Source organism: Carassius gibelio, chromosome A16 (assembly GCF_023724105.1).
Source record: "Carassius gibelio isolate Cgi1373 ecotype wild population from Czech Republic chromosome A16, carGib1.2-hapl.c, whole genome shotgun sequence".
In the NCBI taxonomy this organism is placed as follows: Eukaryota; Metazoa; Chordata; class Actinopteri; order Cypriniformes; family Cyprinidae; genus Carassius; species Carassius gibelio.
This window is the reverse complement of record NC_068386.1, coordinates 21,052,057-21,075,440: the sequence shown is the minus strand read 5'-3', so window position 1 is coordinate 21,075,440 and position 23,384 is coordinate 21,052,057. Positions and strand designations below refer to the sequence as shown.

Below are 23,384 nucleotides of genomic sequence, written 5' to 3'. Positions count from 1 at the left end.
TACGGAGAGTTCCAAGATCTGAATATTGTTAACAGTCCTCAGTAACAAACCCTCTCTAGATAAAAGATAAAGAAATTACCATGTGTATGGCTAAGGATCCAACAGACAAAGACTAAATTATCACATTTTCTGAGTGTTGCCTGACGGTACAGTACACAGGGAAGCCGTGGATGTCAGGGCATTGCTATGTGGTTGCTAAAATGTTCATGGTGGTTGCTTTGTGCATTGGCATAGCTTTGTCATAAAGTGGTGGGGATAGTGCTGCATTGTTTGGTGGGCTGATGCAAGCTATTTGTATTTACATGTAGGGTGACCAGACTGGAGTCCAGAGTGGGAAACCTTACGAAGAGCATGAGTTTCGAAAACGGGTGGGCCAGTAAGTTGCAACAAACAGGACCTGTTCCTCCTCCTCCCTCACCTTGCACAGTGTCTGTGCGAGCAGGCTCACTGGGGGGAAACACATACTTGCATAGAGCACGAGGCCAACTGTGTGCCAGTGCATCTGTGGCCAGGGGGGCCTGGGTCAGGCAGTGGGAGGACTCTTGGGAAGCAAACAGGTCTACCTGAGCTTCCCCGAATCGACTCCAGATCATCAGATTCTGCTGCAACATTCAGATAGTAGCGTCAGAATTTGGCATAAAGAACATGAAAGCATGAATCCATCCTGCCTTGTCTCAATGGTTCAGGCTGGTGGTGGTGGTATAATCTTACATTTGGACCGCTTTGTACAAATTGATTTTCTTAAATGCCACAGCCTACCTGAGTATTGTTGCTGACCATGTCCATCCCTTTATGAGTACAGTGTGATGGCTACTTCCAGCAGTATAGTGCACCATGTCACAGAGCTCAAATCATCTCAGACTGGGTTCTTGAACATGATAAAGAGTTCACTTTACTCAAATGGCCTCCACAGTCACCAGATCTCAATCCAATCGAGCAGCTTTGGGATGTGGTGGAACGGGAGGTTCGCATCATGAATGTGCAGCTGACAAATCTGCAGCAACTGCATGATGCTATCATGTCACTATGGACCAAAATCTCTGAGGAATATTTCCAACACCTTGTTGAATCTATGTCATGAAGAATTAAGGCAGTTCTGACAGCAAAAGTTGGTCCAACCCGGAACTAGCAAGGTGTACCTAATAAAATGGGCAATGAGTGTGTGTATATACTGTGTACATATATATATATATATATATATATATATATATATATATATATATATATATATATATATATACACACACACACATTACGGGTGTAGCAGTACATATGCTTGTATCGAGAATTTTCGGTATGGCTCTTTCGGTTTGTTACGCATGTGCACCAAACAAATAAACCATTGTTAAAATAAACCAAGCACTGCACGAGTGGATTTTCATTGGAAACTACTTATATTTTGCTTAGAGATAAAGTCTCATCTTTCAAATTATGTAATTTCCCCCCCCCCCCAGAAAATTCAGACAATAAATGTCGTTTTGAGGCTCTTTGATGTGTCGTGACAGATCGATGGATATACACCTCCGTTCAAACACAGAGCGATCATATCTTCCTCTTTACTACTAGTTTTAACGTGAAATAAACACGAATGAACATCTCATGCCTCATATAATCAATCAGTGTTTCGACCGCGGAAAGACAGCTTCTAAACAAAATGTGACTTAGGATTTCATTTACCTCAGGCAGGTCATCAGTGTCCACATCTCGTTAGTCCGCTATTAATGAAGTCTAGACAAGAGCATTTCGCAAACTTTTAGACTCATTACGTACTCATTACATTTTACTTCACCTGTTAGTGATGTCTTAATTATTTAATGTTTAAATAAATCTGTTATGAAACAAGTTTGAGCCACAGTGTAAATGATCATATTTCAACAACTAATAACATTTTTATAATCTAGAAGTTAATTTAAAAGCTGCATTATGTGCAATTTACAAAGTAAATTGAGTTGATTATTATATTTAAAAAAAAAAAAGTTTAGGCTTTGTTGTTAATTGTAACCTTATAGCAATGTAAAAGGGCTCCCTACAGTTTAAAGTAGAATCTAAGGTATATTTCTATCCCCAAGAATATTGAAATTATAATTAAATTTATTTAAAAAAGCAATTCATTCAGTAAACCACTGATTATTTAAAAAAAAAAAGTTTTCCCCCTGCTGTACCGAAACCGTACGAAACTATTCTGATATCAGGAACAACATAATGCTATTGGAGTCTGTTTTCACCATATCAGAAGACACATCCTACATTACTGGAGCCTTTGAAATTGAGATTATTCATTGTGGGAGTTGGAAAATTTGGATTAAAAAAACAAGTTTTAAGGAAGGGTGAATTAACCTAAAGAAGGGTGACACTCATGTCTTTGTTCAAATTCATGTATGGTTTACCTATATTTCTGTTTTTTTTATTTTCAGTGTTTTTTCAGTGTCTAATGTCAAAGCCTAGGTTTTTGTGTGTGTGTGTGTGTGTGTGTGTGTTCTCTCACAAGTTGTGGTGTGTCCTGCAGCAGTGGTAGGAGCGTGGCCTCCAGGATGGCAGTCTGCTCTGAGCTGAGCCCCTGCCACAGAGACAACAGCAGGATGAGGAGGTGAGTGGCGCTCCGCAAACGTGTAAAAGCTTGAATCAAACGCTCCCGGTTGTCTTCTGTTGCATCTGCTAATGCTATAACCTGACAACGAGACAGAAAAACAGAGAGAGAGAATTTTAAGTTAGTTTCAAACTGAATTGATGTCCAGGCTTTATGAGCTTCATGATTAACGTCTTTAAAAAAAATAGTAAAACAAACAAAAATTATATTTAGCCAAAATAAAATTATGCTTATTTTCAGGACTTTTAAGATACATTGCAATATTATTTTGATGACAATTAGAGTATGTACATTATGCACCACCTCCTATCTTTAATAAACAAGAGTTTGCAAGTGTTTTTTTTAAATTACCAACATTCTCAGAGGCAATCCCCATGGGATTATCATTTATGTAGCAGTATTTAACACTTCTTAAAAGTCACGAATATTAGGATGCAAAGACTACTGTCTTTTGGAGTTTGGAGATTTTGCAATAAATTTATAAATATGAGTCTGTTGAAAGAGAAAAATAAGTAAATATAAACAGAACAAGTCAAAAGGGGGAAAAAACACAAGAAACAGTGCCCCACAACATCAAAAGACGGCAAAAAAAAGTCTAATTTTGGCTAAAGCCTGATGAAGCTATCCTCTTGGAGAGCTGCAATGTATTGATAAAAAAGTCTGAACAGTCGATCTAAATAGACCTTCAGTGAGGAGCTTTTGTGAGTGAGAGTACAAGGTTTTTTTTTGTTTGTTGTTGCAAAAACAAAATCACACAGGAGAGAGAAAGAACTACTACACAAAGAAGAGAAATTCAAGAATAGGTAAAACACCCTTGAGAATATGGGAGTTCTAACTCAGTGAAGAACAGTATATTCAAATACTAAATAAGTGCCTTATTCAAAGCAGAAATAAATTGAGAAACAGGAAGTGGGTTTTCATTATATTATGTACAATGTTAAGTTTCACTTAAGATGAGTTAGATTAGAAACCAATATCTAGAAGAGCTAAAATTTGCTGTTGGTTAGAAAAGAAAAGACATTAAACAGCTGGCAGACTGTTATACCCATCAGTGTGGTAACCACTTACCCATGGACACATTCTACAAAAATTATACACTCTAAAATTACCCCAAACCATTTTGAAATGTAACATTTCAAGGCAAAAACAAACCCCAGCCAATGCAAAAGACAGGCAAAAAAATACTTTATTCTCTGAGGGATGTAGGCAAATACTGAGTGACAGAAATATCTGTGCAGTCAGAATAAACAGTTTTTTTAAAATATATATATATAGTTCTTCGTGGGATGTCATTAGTCAGTGGTCTTGTTCACACCCTCAGAAGAAAGATAGCTGTTGAAATACAGCACTTTACTACTGAAGCTGTCATCATCAGACTTGAGTACCAAAATAATATGAAACTCTTGTAAAAGCATCAGCAACATGCTCTGGAACCATTTGCCTGATAGTGGTGAAGGCATCATGCACGTTTGAGGAGCCACAAGTGGAAGCCCCCTTGGTGTCCCGGGCACTCTTTATGAAAACAACATAGTGAATTTTCAGTCAAATATAAGAAACAATTAATGCATTATCTTTTTCATTTTACATCTAAACATGCATTCAAGAAAGAAAAACAAATAATCAAATGTAAAAATCCCTTAAGTGTGTTCATTACAAATAAACTGATTAAAACTACAAAAGAAGTTCAATTAAGTGCAGCAAGTCATTCCCTCTTTTCTTTTATTGTTAGATTAACATTAATGAGGCAGCCTATATTAAGACCTAATGTAACGCATAGATCTAAAATATTGTTAAACATCGTATGTTTTTCCCCAACGGTTCCCCAAATGTTCACTTAAAACATAAAATATTATGTTTGCGTAAATACTTAAATACTGTAATTAAATACTGTATATCTGTATATTTATGGGGATCGCGTGCAGTCGGAAGCACCTTAATGCGGGAGCTTCAGATGACCGTCAGCCAAAAAGGTATTCCTCTCTGAAAATGTGAAAACAAAGATCATTTTAGATGTTTAATTGCTATTTGAAGCATTGAGATCGCTAGACGAGGGCTTGATGAACTCATTTTTGTGGAAACCTCAAATTCAACCAAAATCTAAATTTTAGATTTAGTGTAGTGTTAGATTAGTGTAGCTCAAAATTAGCCTGTGTGTATAACGACTCATTTTGCCAGCACGGGTCACAAATGCTATTGTTGGTTACTGAATGTGTGTGTGTGTGTGTGTGTGTGTGTGTGTGTGTGTAAGAATGGCTCCTGTGTGGAGGGAAAGCTGGGAGGTTGATGGTACAAAGATAAGCATCTGTACCAGCAAGCGATCCTAGACAGTTACCATTGTTGTTTTTAGTCATGGCGCAGAGATTACATTGAGAAGGATAAAGAAATCCTGGCAAAAACAATTCTTGTTTATTAACTCGTCCACTGAAGAGAGTTGAGTAAGAATAAGGATTTGATAGAATCTGGCAACCCACAGAGACAACTAAGATGCCTTATCAGCTGGCTCAGATCTGATAAATATGCCACTCCATGTCTCTTTTGTTCTGTCTTCCTGGGAAGATTGTTCATTATCGACCTTTTCCCTCACTTCTCCATGGATGAAAACATTACAGTGAAAGACATTCTGTAGGATGCTCCACAATTCCATTCCACTCCAGAAAATTGAAGAAAGCTTCTGCCTGGCTGATGAGAAAAGTTTTCAATACATTTCTCACTGCAAAACTGCACTGTAAAAAGTAGAGTGGAATAGGATTTACTTGAAAAAAGCTTGGAAAGTTTTTTCACTCAGAAAAGGCTAGTAAAATGACAAACATTTGCCAAGTAAAAGCGTAAACATAATTATTAGTAGGTTAAATGAGACATTTTTAAGTTTACTTGGAAATTCCCAGTTAATTTAGTTGACTCTTTGTTTGTAAATTTTATATTATGTAATGCTTATTACTGTAAAAACTGTAAAGATATGTAATATGTAAGATTTACTTCATTTCTTTCTTTTGCAAAATTTGCACTCATATATTTTAGTTAAAACTTAATCACTGAATTAAATAAAATCTTTGAGTCTATACAATTTACTTAAGGAAACACCATGTTATTAAAGCATGTGATTCACTTGCAAACATGTAGACAGGCTGTTATCCTTAAAAGATAATATGTCCACTCTATAGAATGAATAGCCAAATGAACACAAAGACACCAGTACTTGGTACACCACACATAATGACGGTAACAATCAGTGAATAGTGTTTAAGAGTATGAATGGGTCATTTTTAGTAGAAAATAAATACAGGTGTCACAAAAACAGTATTTAACTAAAACAACAACTAACAACTAAACTAAACAACTAACAACAAAAGCAACCATAAAACGGTGTACATTTTTAATTATTAATGCCCCATTGCATTATGGGAAATATGGGATCATTACTTTGATATTTAAACATATCTCTTTGTAAATATAACAAACTGTTCCAAGTAAAATATACTTATGAGTTTTAACTTTAATTTCTACTTAGGCAGTTACATTTTAATTTACTTATGTATTTAAGTACAATAAATGAAAACTAAGCCTCAAGTAGCTTAATGAATTAAACGTGACATTTTGAAGTAAAAAGACAAAATAGTATTTGTTTGTAAAATGTACTTAACTGATGCGATCTTTATTTACAAGTTTAAAAAAATCACTTTTTACAGTGTGCAGAACTGCTACAACTTTCTGTCCACAAAAATGTTTGAAATGCTTAATAAGCAATTCAAACTCAGAGCACCTGGAACCAAGCAGCTAAAAAACACTGTAACACAGTTCGGAGGTCGGGAAGGAGGATGCGGAAACCGGCGAACATTCAAATAAAACTTCAATAACGAAATAAACACAAAACAATGAGGCAGCCACTCTCGGACGACTGTTGCGCACAAACATAACCAAAACACAAAATAAAATCCAGGCCTTTCACCTTTCACTGTCGTTACTCCTCCTTTTATCCTTTCGGAGCTCCTCCGGTGAGTGGTGCAGGTGTCGCTCAATATCAATTACTCCACTGGCCTCGCTTCATTCCCAGTGCTCTCGGCCCCACTCCACTCATCACAAACTGATACCGATGAGAAACCAATAAATCTGGCAATGTTTTGTTATTGTTGTTGATGTACGTATCATGGCATTTTGAAAACTGAAACACTAAACCCTACCTTAAACCTGACCAATAGTGTTAACAAAAGCAAATGTGATATAAAAACATATTTTCTGTATTTTATCCTGCTTCTAAGAGTCTTTGAAATATTTTAGCGTGTTTCACGGGACTCAGGTGCTCAAGTGCAACGCTGCACCAGGTGAGCTAGCGAGCAAATTTACCACATCAGTAAAGACATGCTCACAAATGAAGCTGGTAACATGATCCAAATGACAACATGTATTTGTTTACAAATTATGCACTATGACAAAAGAGTTTTGAGGTTATAGCACAGTATTATGCAAGGAACCACAAACAAAAATCTTAATCAATAATTAATCAGTATGTGTGAAAACGAATAAAAGTTGTTTTACTGCCTCTATTGTTCAATTCAGTAGCAAACTCTAAATTTTATGTATAGAGAAGTTTTTGGAGTTTTGCTAAAGTGTAGGTAGAGGCAAATTATTTCGAGCTTTTCCAGCTTTTAGGTCGAGAACAACACACTGCATTGTCATGTATTGTCAACATTTGCTATACGAGTGGAAAACACCACAGTCATCTGGTTTGCATAAATGAGTCCTGGAGTACCCCAGGGATCTGTCCTGGGAACCTTTCCATTCCAACATAACATGACAGGCTTGCAGTGTGATATTTCATCCTATTTATACTAAAATTCAATGACTTTTGTAGTTGTTTTATTCACTTATTTTAGACAGATAGTTTCATACATAAACAGCCATGCAACATCTCTAGCAGGGTCTTGCTAGAGCTTGATTTGTCACAGTATCTATTTTTTTCTTTCCTGTTAGAGATAGCTGAGAGTATTGCTATTGTGGAGTTGAACTTCACCATAGAGCAACACCAACTCCAAAAAAATCTCACAGTACATCTGTCCCCATTTTACTGCACACTAACACGCACTACTAACAACTTCTCTCTGAAAATAATCTCAGCTCAAGAGATTTTAATTACTAGCTTCGTCTAAACCAACACTACCTGTTCTGTGGTTCTCCAGTGTTCAGTCACAATTTAGTGTAGGGAAACCATGACTTTAAAAAATACAATCACATTCAAGCAGGGCCGGACTGGGACACAATTTCAGGCCGGGAAATCCTACACCCATCCAGGCCATCCTACGCACCCAACTAAAACACGGACAACCCTATTTTCCCCCTAAATTACATTTATTTCACAGTATGACCATAACATAACAACATAAACAACCAACCTAGAAGTAAAGCAGTCCTAATCTCAAATGGGTCTGCACATAATGTTTTACAAGCATTTAGGCTACTCTAGAAGTTACTACTGTTACTACCTCTCTACTTCTCACTCTTAAATGTGTATAAACTGCAGAAGAGAGGTTAAACAAAAATGTTTGCTTAGAAGGTCAGCAGGTTGGGTAAGACTTCGCTGCTCTTAGCAACTTTGTCAATAATCTTGTCAATGTCAATTCCAACAAGTATCTCCCTCTCTGTTGACATTAACATGAAGGCCTCAAGGTGTTCCTGATTAATATATAGTCTATATGTGTATGCGTGTGTGTGTGTGTGTACGTATGTACATATGTATAAAGTGTGTTTATTTTTCTTGTACCTGTCTCTTCTTCACCTGTCACTTTTTCTTCTGGCCTCATACAAACAGAACTGTCTCCACCTTGGTGCAAAACAACCACTTTATTGTAAATTGTTTGCCCATAATCTACATATATTTTAGTAAAAATCAAAGTATTATATTTATGATTTTTTTTTTATCTTAAAATTACTTAAATATCCAACATTTAGCAATATATTTCATACAATATGTTAGTTTTTTTTTTCTTTCTTATTTTGCTTCTACCTGTCATCTCACTCACTGGCTGAATCTGATGTGTGATCATTGCACCACAGCTAGTGCTAGGTTGACTGTCTCCACCTTCATTTGATTAAAAAAAAAGAAGGAAAACATTTTTAAACCTCACAAAAGGGCAGACGTAATTTTCTAAATTGTCTAATAAAATGTTATTGCATTATTTTTTTGTTGATGTCTGCACTATCACTACTGTCTCCCTGCTCCCATACCATATAAAATGTTAAAATTTGATTGTTAAATTACTAATGTTACTTTACACTAAATAATGTTAATCTCCTTTAGCATACAGTATTTTGAGTGACGATAGTAGGGGCTTACTACCGCTTACATTTGCTAGCAGTTCAATACTAAGTTAACAAAGAAAAAAGTAGCCTACAATATTTACAGATGAAACTGACCTGCACTTGAAGCCCTGAACAGGTCAGTAATTTTGCAACATTTTGCTGCTTCTTCTTGTAGTGCTTTTTTCTTCTTTGTTCTTTCCCTCTCTGCTCCACCTGGCTGTTTTCTCTCCATCATCGCGTGCTGCTCGCATTTTCTGTTTAACCGTTTGGCTGAGGCGTATATTCGAATCGTAGCCTTGCCAGTCAAGACTAAAAGATTCTTGATTTTATTTATTATTATTATTTGTATTGAATGACGAATTTTGAAAATGATCTCTGTTAACGGTAGTAATGTATATATATATATATATATATATATATATATATATATATATATATATATATATATATAAACGCTGGCTGGCAGCAGACCAATTTAGTCATCAGGCCACCGGGAAATCTCCCGGTGCTCCCGATGGCCAGTCCGGGCCTGCATTCAAGATAATTCTAAATGTTTTGGTGGCATTACTATATGACCCTTTTCACACTTCATATCATAACTGATAATGGAGATCTTAACTGGTCTCAATGCTATGAAAACCCTGCTGCCACATGGAGTACATATGTAAAGCAAGTGGCATGAAAAGCTTAATAAAATTTGGAATTAAGTACCTCAACTCATTCAAATTATATCAAGCAATTGAAGAAAGAAGACCAGCATTTGGGCAAGATTTCAGGAAAAGATGGTACAGTTGTTTGTGTATTTATGGCTAGGTTACTCAGGGTTCCATTTTTAGAAGCCATAAGTCTACAAACAGCCCTTTCATTACTGTGAGCTTTCTATAGTCATTTCAGCAGACACAATCCAACAGTCTATAATCAACAGTTAAACCTCACCTCCCAGGCAGAAACCAGCCCACCTCCATACACCGACCCCCCTGAAGTAATGACAACCTGTCATTTATACTCACGAAAATAAAACCTGGAGAAAGACAGGAACTATATGCAGGCTGTGTACAAAATAATAAAAACATGGGAGCTGAATCATGAAAGATTTTACCATTCTTTTCTGCAGTTATCACTCACACAAGCACGTTGTTGCTTCAACTTTTGCTCAGTTTTTGTTCATTTTTTGGATATTTATGTATCAACATTTATCAATGTTAGGTCAAACATTAAAACTAACCCAGCAGGGTCAAAACAACGAAACACGTTGTTTTTTCCCACATTCCCAAGACAAAAAATGCACTTTTCTGCCTTTTCTTCTTTGCAAAACACAAAGTTACTAAAAAGTAGTTATTTCTTATTCTATGTTTATTTCTACAGTGCAATAATAACAATTCACTTATACCCCAGTGCAGTTCATGTCTCTTGAAGACCACTGTTCCTGAGCAAGATATACATGCAATGCATCTAGAGACATTTAACAAGTATAATTTATTTAGCCAGCACCACACCTTAAAACTACCCTCCTCCTCAATGTAAAATCAATTAATGTACTGCCTAAAATAAGCAAAAAGACAAGAAATGTTACACACTCTACATGCAAATTACATTTTGTACAAATTTAATGCAACAAAGAATCCACAATAATAGTTCCTCTCTGTCTAAACCCTCTCTTACATACAAGCAGCAAATAGAGGTTTGGCATTATGCATAGATGAAAATCTATTGTTTGTTTGTAGAGTTGCATCTTCTGCTCAGTGTGTATTAATTATTTATTTATTTTGGCTCACAGGAGTCACACAACAGCTTGGAGTGCAGATAATACAAGCTTTAAGTCAGAATCAACGGCAGACAAGGGGGCCCACAAACGTTGTAGAAACCTTTTGATTTTGGGTTTAGATTCAGCCTGAAGAATTCTGCTAACTTGTACTTTAGGGTTGAAGATAAAAAGCACATTAAATTAATATTTTTTGGATTTTATGAAGGTAATTTGATGGTAATTTGCAGAGGGGATTTCCTCCACCCCCTATGTCTGGTGGAGATAAAAAACATTCCCCCGGGTTATGCTGCTAAATCAACAGGCCATATAAAACAGCAAAAATAAAAGTATTTTTCAAACACTGCCAAGTAAAACGCTGCAACATGACACTGAAAACAATAAAATCATAAATGGACTTTTGCTGTCAGCGCTCCCACTTTGTGATATTCGCATCATGGACACGTGATCCTGGTACAGGCGCCTTTAATCCAGGAGGGCTTTTTACAATAACAGCAGCATGACGGTATGGATTAATACAATGTTTCTCCTCAAAACTCTCTGTCTCTCTGTCAAAAGCATCTGTCTACGAGTCATCAATCCCATAAAAAGGCAAGGCAGACAGTACTTGAATTTCATTCTCATCAGATCGCACAATTGATGGAAATGAATAGAAATTATGTTTCTATCAAAATAACATAAATAAATGTGTGAAGAGTAATAAAGCCATTCAGTAAAGGATGTTGAGTAGCGGAGCCCTTTGTTAAAAAACAAAGGGGAGCAAATGTGACTGAATATGCCTCGTTATTTTATTCAAAATAAAAAATAATTACTGATTGAGAATTAAGATATCTAATCTATTTATTCAAAGTTTCTCAAGATCAAATAATAATTCATTATTATTCTACAATTCTGAGTGTAACAGCTGGAGCATATGTAAAGCTGGACGAGGCTTTGTGTTCCTCTGGCCACAGATTGGAAATTAATAGGGACTTGGGTCAAAAATGCACAACTAAACTAAATCTATTACTGCTGTCGCGAATAAAGTGAAAATTAACCCTTGTGCGTTGTTCAAATTTACTACCCTTTCATTATGTTCGGGATGAAAACATCCACTAAATTAATCTGCTGTAAAAATGGATCAGATAAATATTTGTTTTTCTCAACATCTCAACACCTGAATACACAGACTCCGGGTCTGAAGAGTCATGCTCAGCCTCCACCCAGGTGTCACCGAAGATCAAAACGATCACTTCCTCCCTTGTAAATCCTTTCTTCACCATGTTTTTGTCCTTTTTTAATGATATTTGGCACTCTCTAACTTTCCAACCTGCTGTGCTCTGTATCTCCCGCTTCAAATCCACCCTTCCCCCTCTCCAAGAAAGCCGCTGTGATTTGCCCATGGAAAGCATGCAATTACCATAATAAGCTAAATATTGTCATAAAGTGTAAACTGTCTACTATTAGGAGCAATTTGACTATTTCATAGTGCAAAGAGTTGGTTAAGTTATGATAACATGAATATAGCATTGTAAATTGTGTCGGCGCCGACACATCCGGTTATAAAGGGTTAACGGTCCCACCTAGTAATCAACTGTAAAAAAAAAATAACAAATTTTACTTCTTCCCAACAGGGAAAACCACCAACAATCAAGAATCTCTCACACAAACACTATAATTGCTGTTATACACCATATAACTTCACATACAAGCCAGAAACTTTTTTTTGCACAGGCCTATCTAAAGGGTTAATGGTCCGACCTAGTGATCAGCTGTAAAAAACAAAACAAAAAAGAAAACACCAACAATCGCAACAGGGAAAACCACCAACAATCAAGAATGAATGATTATATGGTGTCATGGCTTTGCAATCAAAAAATGTCATTATACAGGAAGTCAATGGGGCAAAACAGCCACGAACAAAAAATAGAAATCTAATGCTGCACAGAAACTAACAATGCATCAAAGCCAATGTAGTTACTAATCTTTGACATGCCCAAGACTGTTATAAATGGTAAAAAAAAAAAGATCCAGTCCACAATCTTTTTATATTGAAAATAAGTCATTTTGTGTGTTTTTCCCCCAAATCAGTGACATAATTTATGACACTAAAATTAAATTTAAAATTTAAATTAAATTCAAATTTAAACCAATGATCTGTAAGAATGGGGCTTTATTAGTGTTGTTAATTGATTCAAGTAACTTTTTTGACATTTGAGTATAAAGTGTTTTAATTCTACAATATATGGTGAAAACGTCTGAATGCTGCCCTGTTCAGGTTGAACGGTGGCTACTGCAGTTGATTTTTTTTTTTTATTATTGGATGTTTGCGTTGGTAGGTGGCAGGTGAGGTAAGCAGATTGCAGCTCACCACGCCCTTGGTACAAGCTACCACGCCTTTGGCATATAAAACCATCTTGTTCCGTCAAAATCATTGTAGTGAGTCAGGAGTTGGAATTGCAAGTATTGAAAACGATCAGTATAGAGTATTTTAGCATCTATTTAGCATAGCATTTATATAGTTATTTAGATTATTTCAAGTAGCCTATGTAGTTAATTAGCATAGTTGTTAGTGTAACGTTAGTATTGTTAGAAGCATAGTTAGTAGCATAGTATTGCATCAGTTAGGATAGCTTAAAGTTAGCGCAAATTTATTTACAGTGGTCTGGACGGTTCGTAGCTGTAGTGTTGATGGTTGCAACAGGACTGCTGGACTGCATAGTTTTCCTGCAGACTTAAAAATTAGGCGCCAGTGGTTGCATGCACTTGGCCTGGAAGACCGTGAGTTCCCGCCTAGAGCTAGAGTGTGCATTTTACGCAGGATTGCTTCTCCAACGCAATGGAGGTGGAAATGGGCTTCTCCAGACAGCTCGCGCTGAAAAGCAACGCAGTGCTGATCGCGATGCAGGAGTTAAGACCGCAGTTTGAGCCATCGGCTCGAATTGATATGGCTCAGGCCCTGGCCCTGTGTCCACAGACACCTCGACATTCTCTACTTCAAATAAACGCTCTGTTGCAAAGGTACTTGCGTCACTACAGTCACTCTCCATTTTAGCGACTCTGACAGCAGCTGTCAATCAATCTGCCACTGCGGGTCTCAGGTTCACACCCCACCCGCTCAGCCCCGCCCTCGGTTCCTCACCTCTATCTCCGCTGTGCTCTGCCCACTTTTCAGCATTTTTCAAATATTGCCAGTGGGTGGAGTCAGGCTCTGACCAGGGGTTTAGTTATCCTTTAAAAAGTTAAAATCATGGCTTTTTTAAAATAAACATTTGGTAGTTTTGATCAGGACTGAGGTTGATCAATAGATTTGTGCAAAAAAAATGTAACCAATATTTATCTGATACATTTTAGTTACAGCAGTTTAATTTAATGGATGTTTTAATCCACGAACATAACGAAAGGGCAGTGAATTTGCCCAAAATGTATTGTTGAGTTGAAAAAAACGTCCCCAACAATGCATAAGGGTTAAATTAAAAGTGTCAATTGCTAAATTTAATTTAGATCTCCATCATGCATTTAGATGTTGCAACATTTTTTTTTTTTTTACAGTGTTGCACATTTTAGCCAATCACACACAATTCCGTAGACTTTATGAATGCAATAGCCAATCAAAAGCATGCAGATGAGTAATCCCTAAAACACAGAAGTTTATTTCAGGACATGTGATCACTGACTGACTGAATTCTGCACTCTAGCAAATTTTCTCATCATTAACAACAAAGTGCAGATGGCCATACAATATAAGAGATTCAGATTCATCATCATACAGTGTGTATATACAGCTTCAAGGCCCTATTTTACCTATCTAAACACGAAGTGTAAAGCACACGGCACCTGTGCACTCAGGGTGTATCCAGATCCATTTTTGCTTACCATATCCATTTTGTTAACGACAGAAAACCGGTCCGTGCGCCAGGGCGCATTTTTGGAATGGGTTGTCCCTATTCTCTTAAAAAGTTATGGGCGTAATGTTCAATAAACCAATCAGAATGTCATCTCCCATAACCTTTAAGAGCGAGATGCGCTCGTGCCATGGTGGATCGCTATTTACATGGCGAAATTTGTTGGCGGAAAAGCTGAACGCTTCTCAAGCGAAGAAACCAATCTGCTCGTGCGGGAAGTTAAACAAGCGAGCAGTTCATCTACGGGACAAGCAGGAATCCACCAAAGCTTCCCGAGGTTAAGAAGGCGTGGGATTAAGTAGAATTTCATTCATCATTATAAAAAGTCATAGGTTGAATTGCAAATAGGTAGCCTAATTCTAATACACGCAATGACTAGCCATCATTACATTTTTATATTTATGTAGCCTACACAATAATATTATTTTACACTGTAATCCTTTTGTTTTTAATATTTGGCATGTTTGTATAATGTGCATCCCTGTGTGTAATAAGCAAAGTCTACACCCACTGTGGACTCGCCCAGAGGTGCATGTTCTACCAACGCGTTCTTTAAATAACAAATGCATTTTGCGTCATTGACTTTAGACTAGGTTTGAGTTGGTCTATGGCGCAGTCTATTTTCAGCTCCTTAAAATAGCAATGCTATACAATTAACAGGCCTAACTTATGATGTTTTATGAAATTATTATTATTATTATTATTATTAAATACAAATCTGGATCATATTAAAAATAGGGATGCAACAATACAATTTTTTTCAGAACCGATCCGATCCCGAAAATTCTGAGTGTCTGCCGATACCGATCCAATCCGATACAGCACAGGTTTTCTTTTTTAAATTAATGTAGAATTTCTATACTTCACTGTGTTGACCTGATCATTAATCACATTCTACTACATATATACAACTTAATTTTAATGAAAAATAACAAATGGAAAAAAATATATATAATCTATGACAAAAGATACTATTAAAAACTAGGTTAGTGGATAATTCAGCAGCAAAAGATACTCTAGATTCTAGAAAACTCACAGGCGCACAATTTGATTAAATCTAGTGAAATGCTTTATTTACATATAAAAGTGAATAAGTCAAAAAAATCTGGTAAAATGTTACACATTGCTCTTTGTATTGTTGTAAAATACATTCATGAAAAAACAAGTATATACATTTATATAGAAATCCAAAAGACGTCTCTTTTAAATTTATAGCACACTAATACAGGCAGCAAAATGGGATAGGACAAAATAATAAAGGCTATTATTAATCTTTGATTGGGCTTAAAAGTATTATAATATTGAAGGCACCAATATAGAGTGGCACAGAGCGCTAATGCGCATCCCGTGCGCAGAATGATGAGCTTGAAACAACACGGAGTCACAGTGTGCAGGCTGCACAGCCCTCCGAGTCCACATAGAAAAGATTGTTCAACACACATGCTGCTCTGCTTGTGTTCATCTTCAGTTCTCTCTTCACAGCAGTTCAGTCAGTAATTTATTAATAAATTAAATTACTAATAGTAATTTATTAATAAATTAATTACTCAGCGATATTGGTTTATTTTGACAAAGAGGAAGTGTCATCCATGTTAAAAAAGTAAATTACTTAAGTAATTTGTGGATTAATTTTTACTGGAGACGCGAACAGGTTCAAATGATTCATTCCGATTTGGTGAACTGGTTCAACCGGTTCACTAAGAAGAACCGGTTAAATCGAACAATTCGTTCGCAAACAGGACATGACTAGTATAAAAGGGAAGAGATATTGATACGTAGTATATTATGCAATTATTTGCACGAAAACGTTTTGGTGCTTTATAATGTTTTTGTGCCTTTCGTGGGGCTCAACAATAACACAGAATAGCAGAGGTGTCAAGTAATGAAGTACAAATACTTCGTTACTGTACTTAAGTAGAAATTTTGGGTATCTATACTTTACTTGATTAATTATTTTTCAGCCGACTTTTTACTTCTACTCCTTACATTTTCACGCAAGTATCTGTACCACCTACCAAAACTAAAAATAGCTTCGTTACTGTTATTTCATTCCGGCTTGTTTTCATTCCAGCTTGTCGTCATTAAAAAAAAAAAAAAAAAAAAAAAAAAACACTAATCCAGATAAATCTCGCCACCCGGATGGAGTGAATTTGATTGTGGTTGGATGAGAAGTATAAACAGATACCATCCCGACATCCTATTGGTTTGTACGCGATCCATTGCATCGTCTCCTCCCGTCTTTCAGCGCGCTCTTCAAACCGCAGACCGCGAGAGGAGCAGCGTGAGCTCAAACAGAGACAGAGGACATAAGGTGTGTGTTTATCGATAGATTGTTAGAATATCTGTATCTGTGCAGTTCTTTGTCATAAATACAGTTTACAAAAGTTCACGAGGGAGCAGTCACTTTCTCATCCACTGTAAAGTTTTCGTTGTTCACCGCTCATCACTAAACAGCCGTTTCCTCCAGCGAAAATCTAGCCCTTAACACATATGAATGAACACATACTTTAATTACACTTATTTAAATATACTTAATTTAATCATACGTACTTTATACATACACTAGCTACTGTGAAAAAGTCTTAGGCATGTTAGTATTTTCGGTGTTCGGCTATTTATATATTTTGCTATAGTGTGTCAGTAGAAAATATCAGTTTACATTTCCAAACATTCATTTTGCCATTGTCAAACTGCTTGTGCATTCAAAATTGCACTAGATTATTATTCAAATTAATGGCAAACTGATATTTCCTACGGACACACTAAAGATATACATAACTGAAACCCTTTTTTTGGAGTGAAAATGCTATTTTTTCTTTTCCATAAGACTTTTGCACAACGACATTGTTGCTACTTTATAAAGAATGAGCATACAGTAGCTAATTCACAGAACTGATTAAAGACAGTGAGAGACAGCACTCATTTTAACTAAATATCAGAGTGAGTGACAGAAATACAGTAGAAACATTATGTGTGGTTTTGTATTAAATAATGACCCAGATTGTGAAATACATTTATTAGCCTTAAATTAAGGGAAGGACAACTTGGGAAATGAGAGCATCCAATGTGAAAGCTATGGATTTATTTCAAATATTTGAAATGTTCTTTAAAGTTATCCATAGATTTTGGGGGTTCTTTTTTTTTAAGTATTGGTTCAGGCACCGTTTAGGCGCCGGTACCTTTTAAAAGTATAGAAAGGCACTGGACCCTACTTAAAAGTTGTTATTTCTCACTGGCTCATTTACCAAATGGGTGCTTTCTCTTCCTCCTCCACAAATTAAGCTGCTGTAGGTAGTTCGGTAGCGAGATGTTTTTTATAAATTATCGTTTGCGATTGATGACGCTGTGGCGAGTGGGGCGGGGCCGAGAGGCGTGGGAACGAGGAGTGAGGCCAGGTGTAGTGATTGGAGATGAGCTACACCTGCGCCCCACCGCCAGTATCGATTCCCACGTAGGAGATGGAAGGATATAAAACTGGAGCGACGACCGTGAAGGACGAGAGAGGACCAGGCCTGGGACATATTTTATGTTTTGGTTTTTATTTATGCGCACCAGCCCCTCACGGACGACTTACACCGTTTTGTATTTATTTTTGAATATTAAAATTATGTTTTGATTGTGCGCCGGTTCACGCCTCCTTCTTCCCGATGAATATGGAGATTTGTATATCGTTACAGTGGTGCCGAAGCCCGGGAGAAGGAGGGACGCGCTGCTGAAGATCCCTCGCCGCTGTGGTGAATCCGCGGTGCCCTCGAGCAGGCGAAGTATGTGCCGCCATGGACGCTCGAGGCGGTGGGCTGGAGCGAGTTGCCGGGGACGGGCGAGCTCGCTGCCGGCCGCCCACGATATGGAGGGGCGGCTGCCGTCCGTGAGGGAGCGGAGGAGTCGGCGCCGTTCGCCAGGGGGCCGGAGCCTGCCGCCTCCGTGATGGAATCCGGAGGGGCAGGGAACGGGGGACTCCTGCCGCTGCCCAAAATCGGAGGAGTCGTCGCCGTCCATTGGGCGGCGGAGGAGTGTCGTGCCGTCCGCCGAGGGCCGTCCAGTGCCACCGCCAGGCACCGCGCAGGAGATCACCCAGCTGGTGGAGGGCTGAGCAGCAGTGCGTCTGGGAACCGGTATTTATTTTTTTTTTTTTTCCTCTCTCCCCTCTCTCGTCCCTGTCGCTCCTCCTTCCATCTCCTTTTCTCTCGCCTCGTCTGTCCTACCCCCAGGTTCCCGCAGGTCCCCGTGAGCGGTCCCCCCCGGAGGGAAGGGGGGGGGGAAGTAGAGCGCAGTCTCGAGGGTACCCCCCGGCCTGTGAGGGGCGATGGGGGTATGTGGCGAGTGGGGCGGGGCCGAGAGGCGTGGGAACGAGGAGTGAGGCCAGGTGTAGTGATTGGAGATGAGCTACACCTGAGCCCCACCGCTAGTATCGAGTCCCACGTAGGAGATGGAAGGATATAAAACTGGAGCGACGACCGTGAAGGACGAGAGAGGACCAGGCCTGGGACATATTTTATGTTTTGGTTTTTATTTATGCGCACCAGTCGTCCGTGAGGGGCTGGTGCGCCGTTTTGTATTTATTTTTGAATTATTAAAGTGTTATTGATTGTGCGCCGGTTCCCGCCTCCTTCTTCCCGATGATTAGGAAGTTTTAATATCGTTACAGACGCGATTAACAATGTTGTTAAAACTAGGCTTTACCAACTTTGTAACTCATTACCCCCCGAACACTGGACATAGCAGACGTATGTACCGAATACAGGAAGCTATCAATCAAGAAGGTATCAGGATTATGAGTTATTTTTCATTTTTAGTTTTTGATTAAACACTTGGATTAATCATTAATTTTGACAGCACTATAATGTTTATTGTAAATAGACATCCATACAAGGGTAATTGTTACTAAGCCTGCACCAATGTTCTTGTCCATTGCCCTCACAGATACCTGCAGCTAAGCTTGGATGTACATTTACATTCCATTAAAGGTTATTGATGACTTGCCTCTGAAGTTTGACTTTTTGCACCATAACAATACTTATTGGCAACTAGCCATCATATCTCTAGCTCTTTAATGTATTTGCATTGTACTAAAATGCGTTCATTTTCAATGGGCATATATGCGGCTGAAACAGGTAGCCTAGTGCATCCCAAAATTTTCAACATGAACATTTTAATATAACATTATATTCATTATGGCCTTTAGAAAAATGTTTTCTTGAGGGGGTGGGGTAGTGCACAATAGGCCCCTGTTGCACGGCCCAAGCTTTTGTTTTTATTGGCATTTTTTTCCCTTACATTACTTTTACTTTTATACTTTAAGTAGATTTTTAAACCTGTACTTTTACACTTTTACTTGAGTAAAAAGCTTGAGTTGATACTTCAACTTCTAAAAAAGTCTTTTTAAACCCTAATATCTATACTTCTACTTGAGTAATGAATGCCAATACTTTTGACACCACTGCAGAATAGTATACGCACAATATCGGATTTTGATCGGTCTCATCTGACCGTTACCCAATCTGCAGAAAATGCCAGTATCGGAGTCAATACCGATCCAGAGTATCAGATTGATGCAACCCTAACTAAAAATATTTTATGACATGACACCCTTTATCTGGTACTTGCCTAAAAGGCGGGTTTATGATGTGCGTTGTTAAGAGATTAGGCTACAATAACATTATACTTAGGCTACAGCCATATAGGCTACCTGAAGTTGGGTCAACCTCTGCCTATTGAGAAAAAAATAAATAAATACATAAATAAATAAATAAAATAAAGAACACACCCCCCGGGCTGGAAAATTGACAATTACCAATGTCACCAACTGAAATACAGAAATTGAAGTATCCATTCATCCATCCTGATACGCTGCATACAACGCCGGTCTTCTGTCGGGAAACATGAGCGAGTACAAAGCATCGTGCTATGCTCTCTGACGCGCAGTAAGAGCCGCCAAACACAGATACAGGGATCGCATAGATTCACATTTCCAGCTAAATGACTCCTGACGCATGTGGCAAGGACTAAGGACCATCTGTGCCTTTGGAAATAAATCCTCTGCAGAGGTGAAAGCAGATCCATTGCTGGCTGACGAGCTAAAAACTAAGAAAGCACTTTGAAAGCAATCTAAGCACCGCAAGTCTGCTGATCAGCACGTCAGGAAGCGGCAGTCAGAGCAGCGATAATCATGTGATCACTGTGTCAGAGGACGAGGTTCGGAGGGCACTAAAGTGAGTGAATGTAAGGAAAGCAGCCGGACCTAATGGATTGCTGGCCATGTTCTGCGGTCCTGCCCTGATCAGCTCGCTGGTTTGTTTACATCCATTTTTAATAAGTCTCTTGCTACATCGGTCGTTCCCAACTCATTCAAAAAAATCATCCCTGTGCCTAAGAACAATAAACCCTCTTGTCTGAATGACTGTCGTCCAGTTGCCCTTACATCAATAGTCATGAATGTCTTTGAGGGACTGGTTAAAAACGTCATCTGATCCTCCATCCCGGATACTTTAGACCCTCTTCAGCCCAAACAGATCCACTGATGATGCCATCTCTCCCATCCTGCACTCTACTCTCACACACATTGACAGCAATAACGGGAACTATGTAAGGCTGCTATTTACCAACTATAGCTCAGCTTTTAATACTACAGTCCCAATAAAGCTAGCTTCTAAACTCATGGACCTCGGCCTGAATTCTTCACTCTGCAACTGTATTCTTGATTTCCTCACTGGAAGACCTCAAGTGGTGAAAGTAGGCCAGTACACCTCCAACTCCATCACCCTGAACATAGGAGCCCCACAGGGCTGTGTCCTGAGTCCCCTGCTCTACTCTCTTTATACACATAACTGCGTGTCTTCGCACAGCTCCACATCTATAATAAAAATTAGCTGATGATACTGTGGTTCTGGGCCTCATTCACAACAATAACGAGACCGCATACTTGGATGAGGTAAAGAAATTAACATCATGGTGCCAGGACAACTGTCTCTCTCTGTATGTGAGCAAAACTAAAGAACTGATTGTGGACTTCATGAAGAGACAGAAGCAGCCCTATATTTCACTTTGCTGCCATCTGGTAAGCGCTTCCGTAGCCTGATGGCAAAAACCGAGAGACTCAGGAGGAGTTTCTTCCCCCAGGCCATCAGGCTCCTAAACTCAAAACCAGCCTCTTAACATCTACATGTCTCCACTTAATGTTCACTTTATCAGTAAGATCTTTATCATTCACTACGTCACATAGACACACTGACAGTACCTGTTTGCACATTTGCCTCTTGTACATTCCTGTGTATCTTAATATTTAATACTACAGTTTACTTTCATGCACATTATTTTGCTTTCTATATTTAATTCTACAATATACATCTTTTGTATATTCTATTCTTATATTTTTATTGTTTACTTTTATTTAATTCTTTCATAGCTATATTTATGTATATTTTTATCTGTTTGTTTTCTTTAATAATTGCACTGTCCATGGAGTGGACCTGACTCACATTTCACTGCTGGTTATATATGCTCTATATAATTGTGTATGTGACAAATAAAAAAAATCTTGAATCATCTGTCTCAGTGCAATAGATGTTGTTCACTATTATCCCAGTAACCCTGACAACATAGTAATAAATTGTTACTGGCACCTTGCCAGATGTACTTCAAAAAACAAAATGTGAAAGGGACGGTATTCCGACTCTACTGAAAAAACTGAGGTGCATAAATGCCAGCTCTTTTTCCCAGCACCTCCTGTAAGAGGACTGAAAAACTGGCAGGCACTCAAGCGTTATGCTAACTGCTTCAACCCAAAACCGGAATCTTGGTTAATGGTGAATAAAACCAAAATCCCAAGCAGCTGTAATGACTGACTGTGTGCCAAAGGCTACAGGTGGTCCTACTGAATGCCTCCCAGACAGTCAAGAGTATACATTTCACACTGAGCTAATATTAGGGCTGAGCAAAAAAAAAAAAACTTTTTTTGATTAATCGTTTTTTTTTTTTAAATTAAGTCAATCCTATATAGATTCCCAAAAGCCATGAATCGATCTTTTCCAATATTTATTTCAGCATACATTTAAAAGAAGATCTGATTAATGTGATTATTTTCATTAGGCTTCTCCACCCTATTATTTACATTGCGCAATGTTACAGCAGAAAGCCTGTCACATTCAGCGCAAATAATGGTGGAAATACTGTTGACAAAAACCAAGAACAAAGCGTGATTTGCCATGCTCAGGGAAAATTCTATAGTAATATTACTAATCTGTAAAAGCATTTGACATCACGCGTAAACACACCATAATTTCCGCCATGGATGAATGAACGGCTGATGCTGCAACGTACGGATTTGTTTACACAAGCACAGACGACACTCGCAGTGTTTTTAACCTCTGTCGTCTCACTATGATGCTACTCTGAGAGTCACTTCATTAGAATTTTACTGTTTAAATGGACAAAACTACCATCATAACACATACACAACAGCTGCAAGTTCCTCACGGAAACCCGTCAAAATAAAAGTTTATTTAAACATGAAAAAAACTGTCAAAAATATATTACTATTTAGCAGTCTTAAGACTAACAAAAATGCTATTACTACTACTGCTACTACTACTACTACTAATAAATATTAATAAATCTTTATTTTCAAATGAATAATCACATTTGTTTTCTTTTTAATATTAACAGCAATCCTCTGTTGTGCAGCACTTTGTTTGCCAGAAAATAAGAGTTTTTCATTTGATTAGGATAAATTAAATTGTTTTATGCCTTTATCTGATTACCAGAAAAATTAAAGAACATTTTATATGGGCATATTATTGTTTAAAAATGGACCCTATACAAAAAAGAAAGAAAAAAAGGTTTACATACAGGCCTGAGG

At 37.9% G+C, this 23,384-nt stretch overlaps 1 protein-coding gene across 3 annotated transcripts in view; it reads right to left on the bottom strand.

Annotated features, from left to right (window-relative positions):
• LOC128030060 (protein PTHB1) overlaps nucleotides 1–23,384 on the bottom strand; it is a 149,967-nt gene that overhangs the window by 54,650 nt on the left and 71,933 nt on the right. For all 3 annotated transcript variants that reach the window (XM_052617536.1, XM_052617535.1, XM_052617537.1), the window contains one exon: nucleotides 2,486–2,668. In XM_052617536.1, coding sequence (XP_052473496.1) covers nucleotides 2,486–2,668 — 183 coding nt within the window. The remainder of the gene's footprint in view (nucleotides 1–2,485; nucleotides 2,669–23,384) is intronic.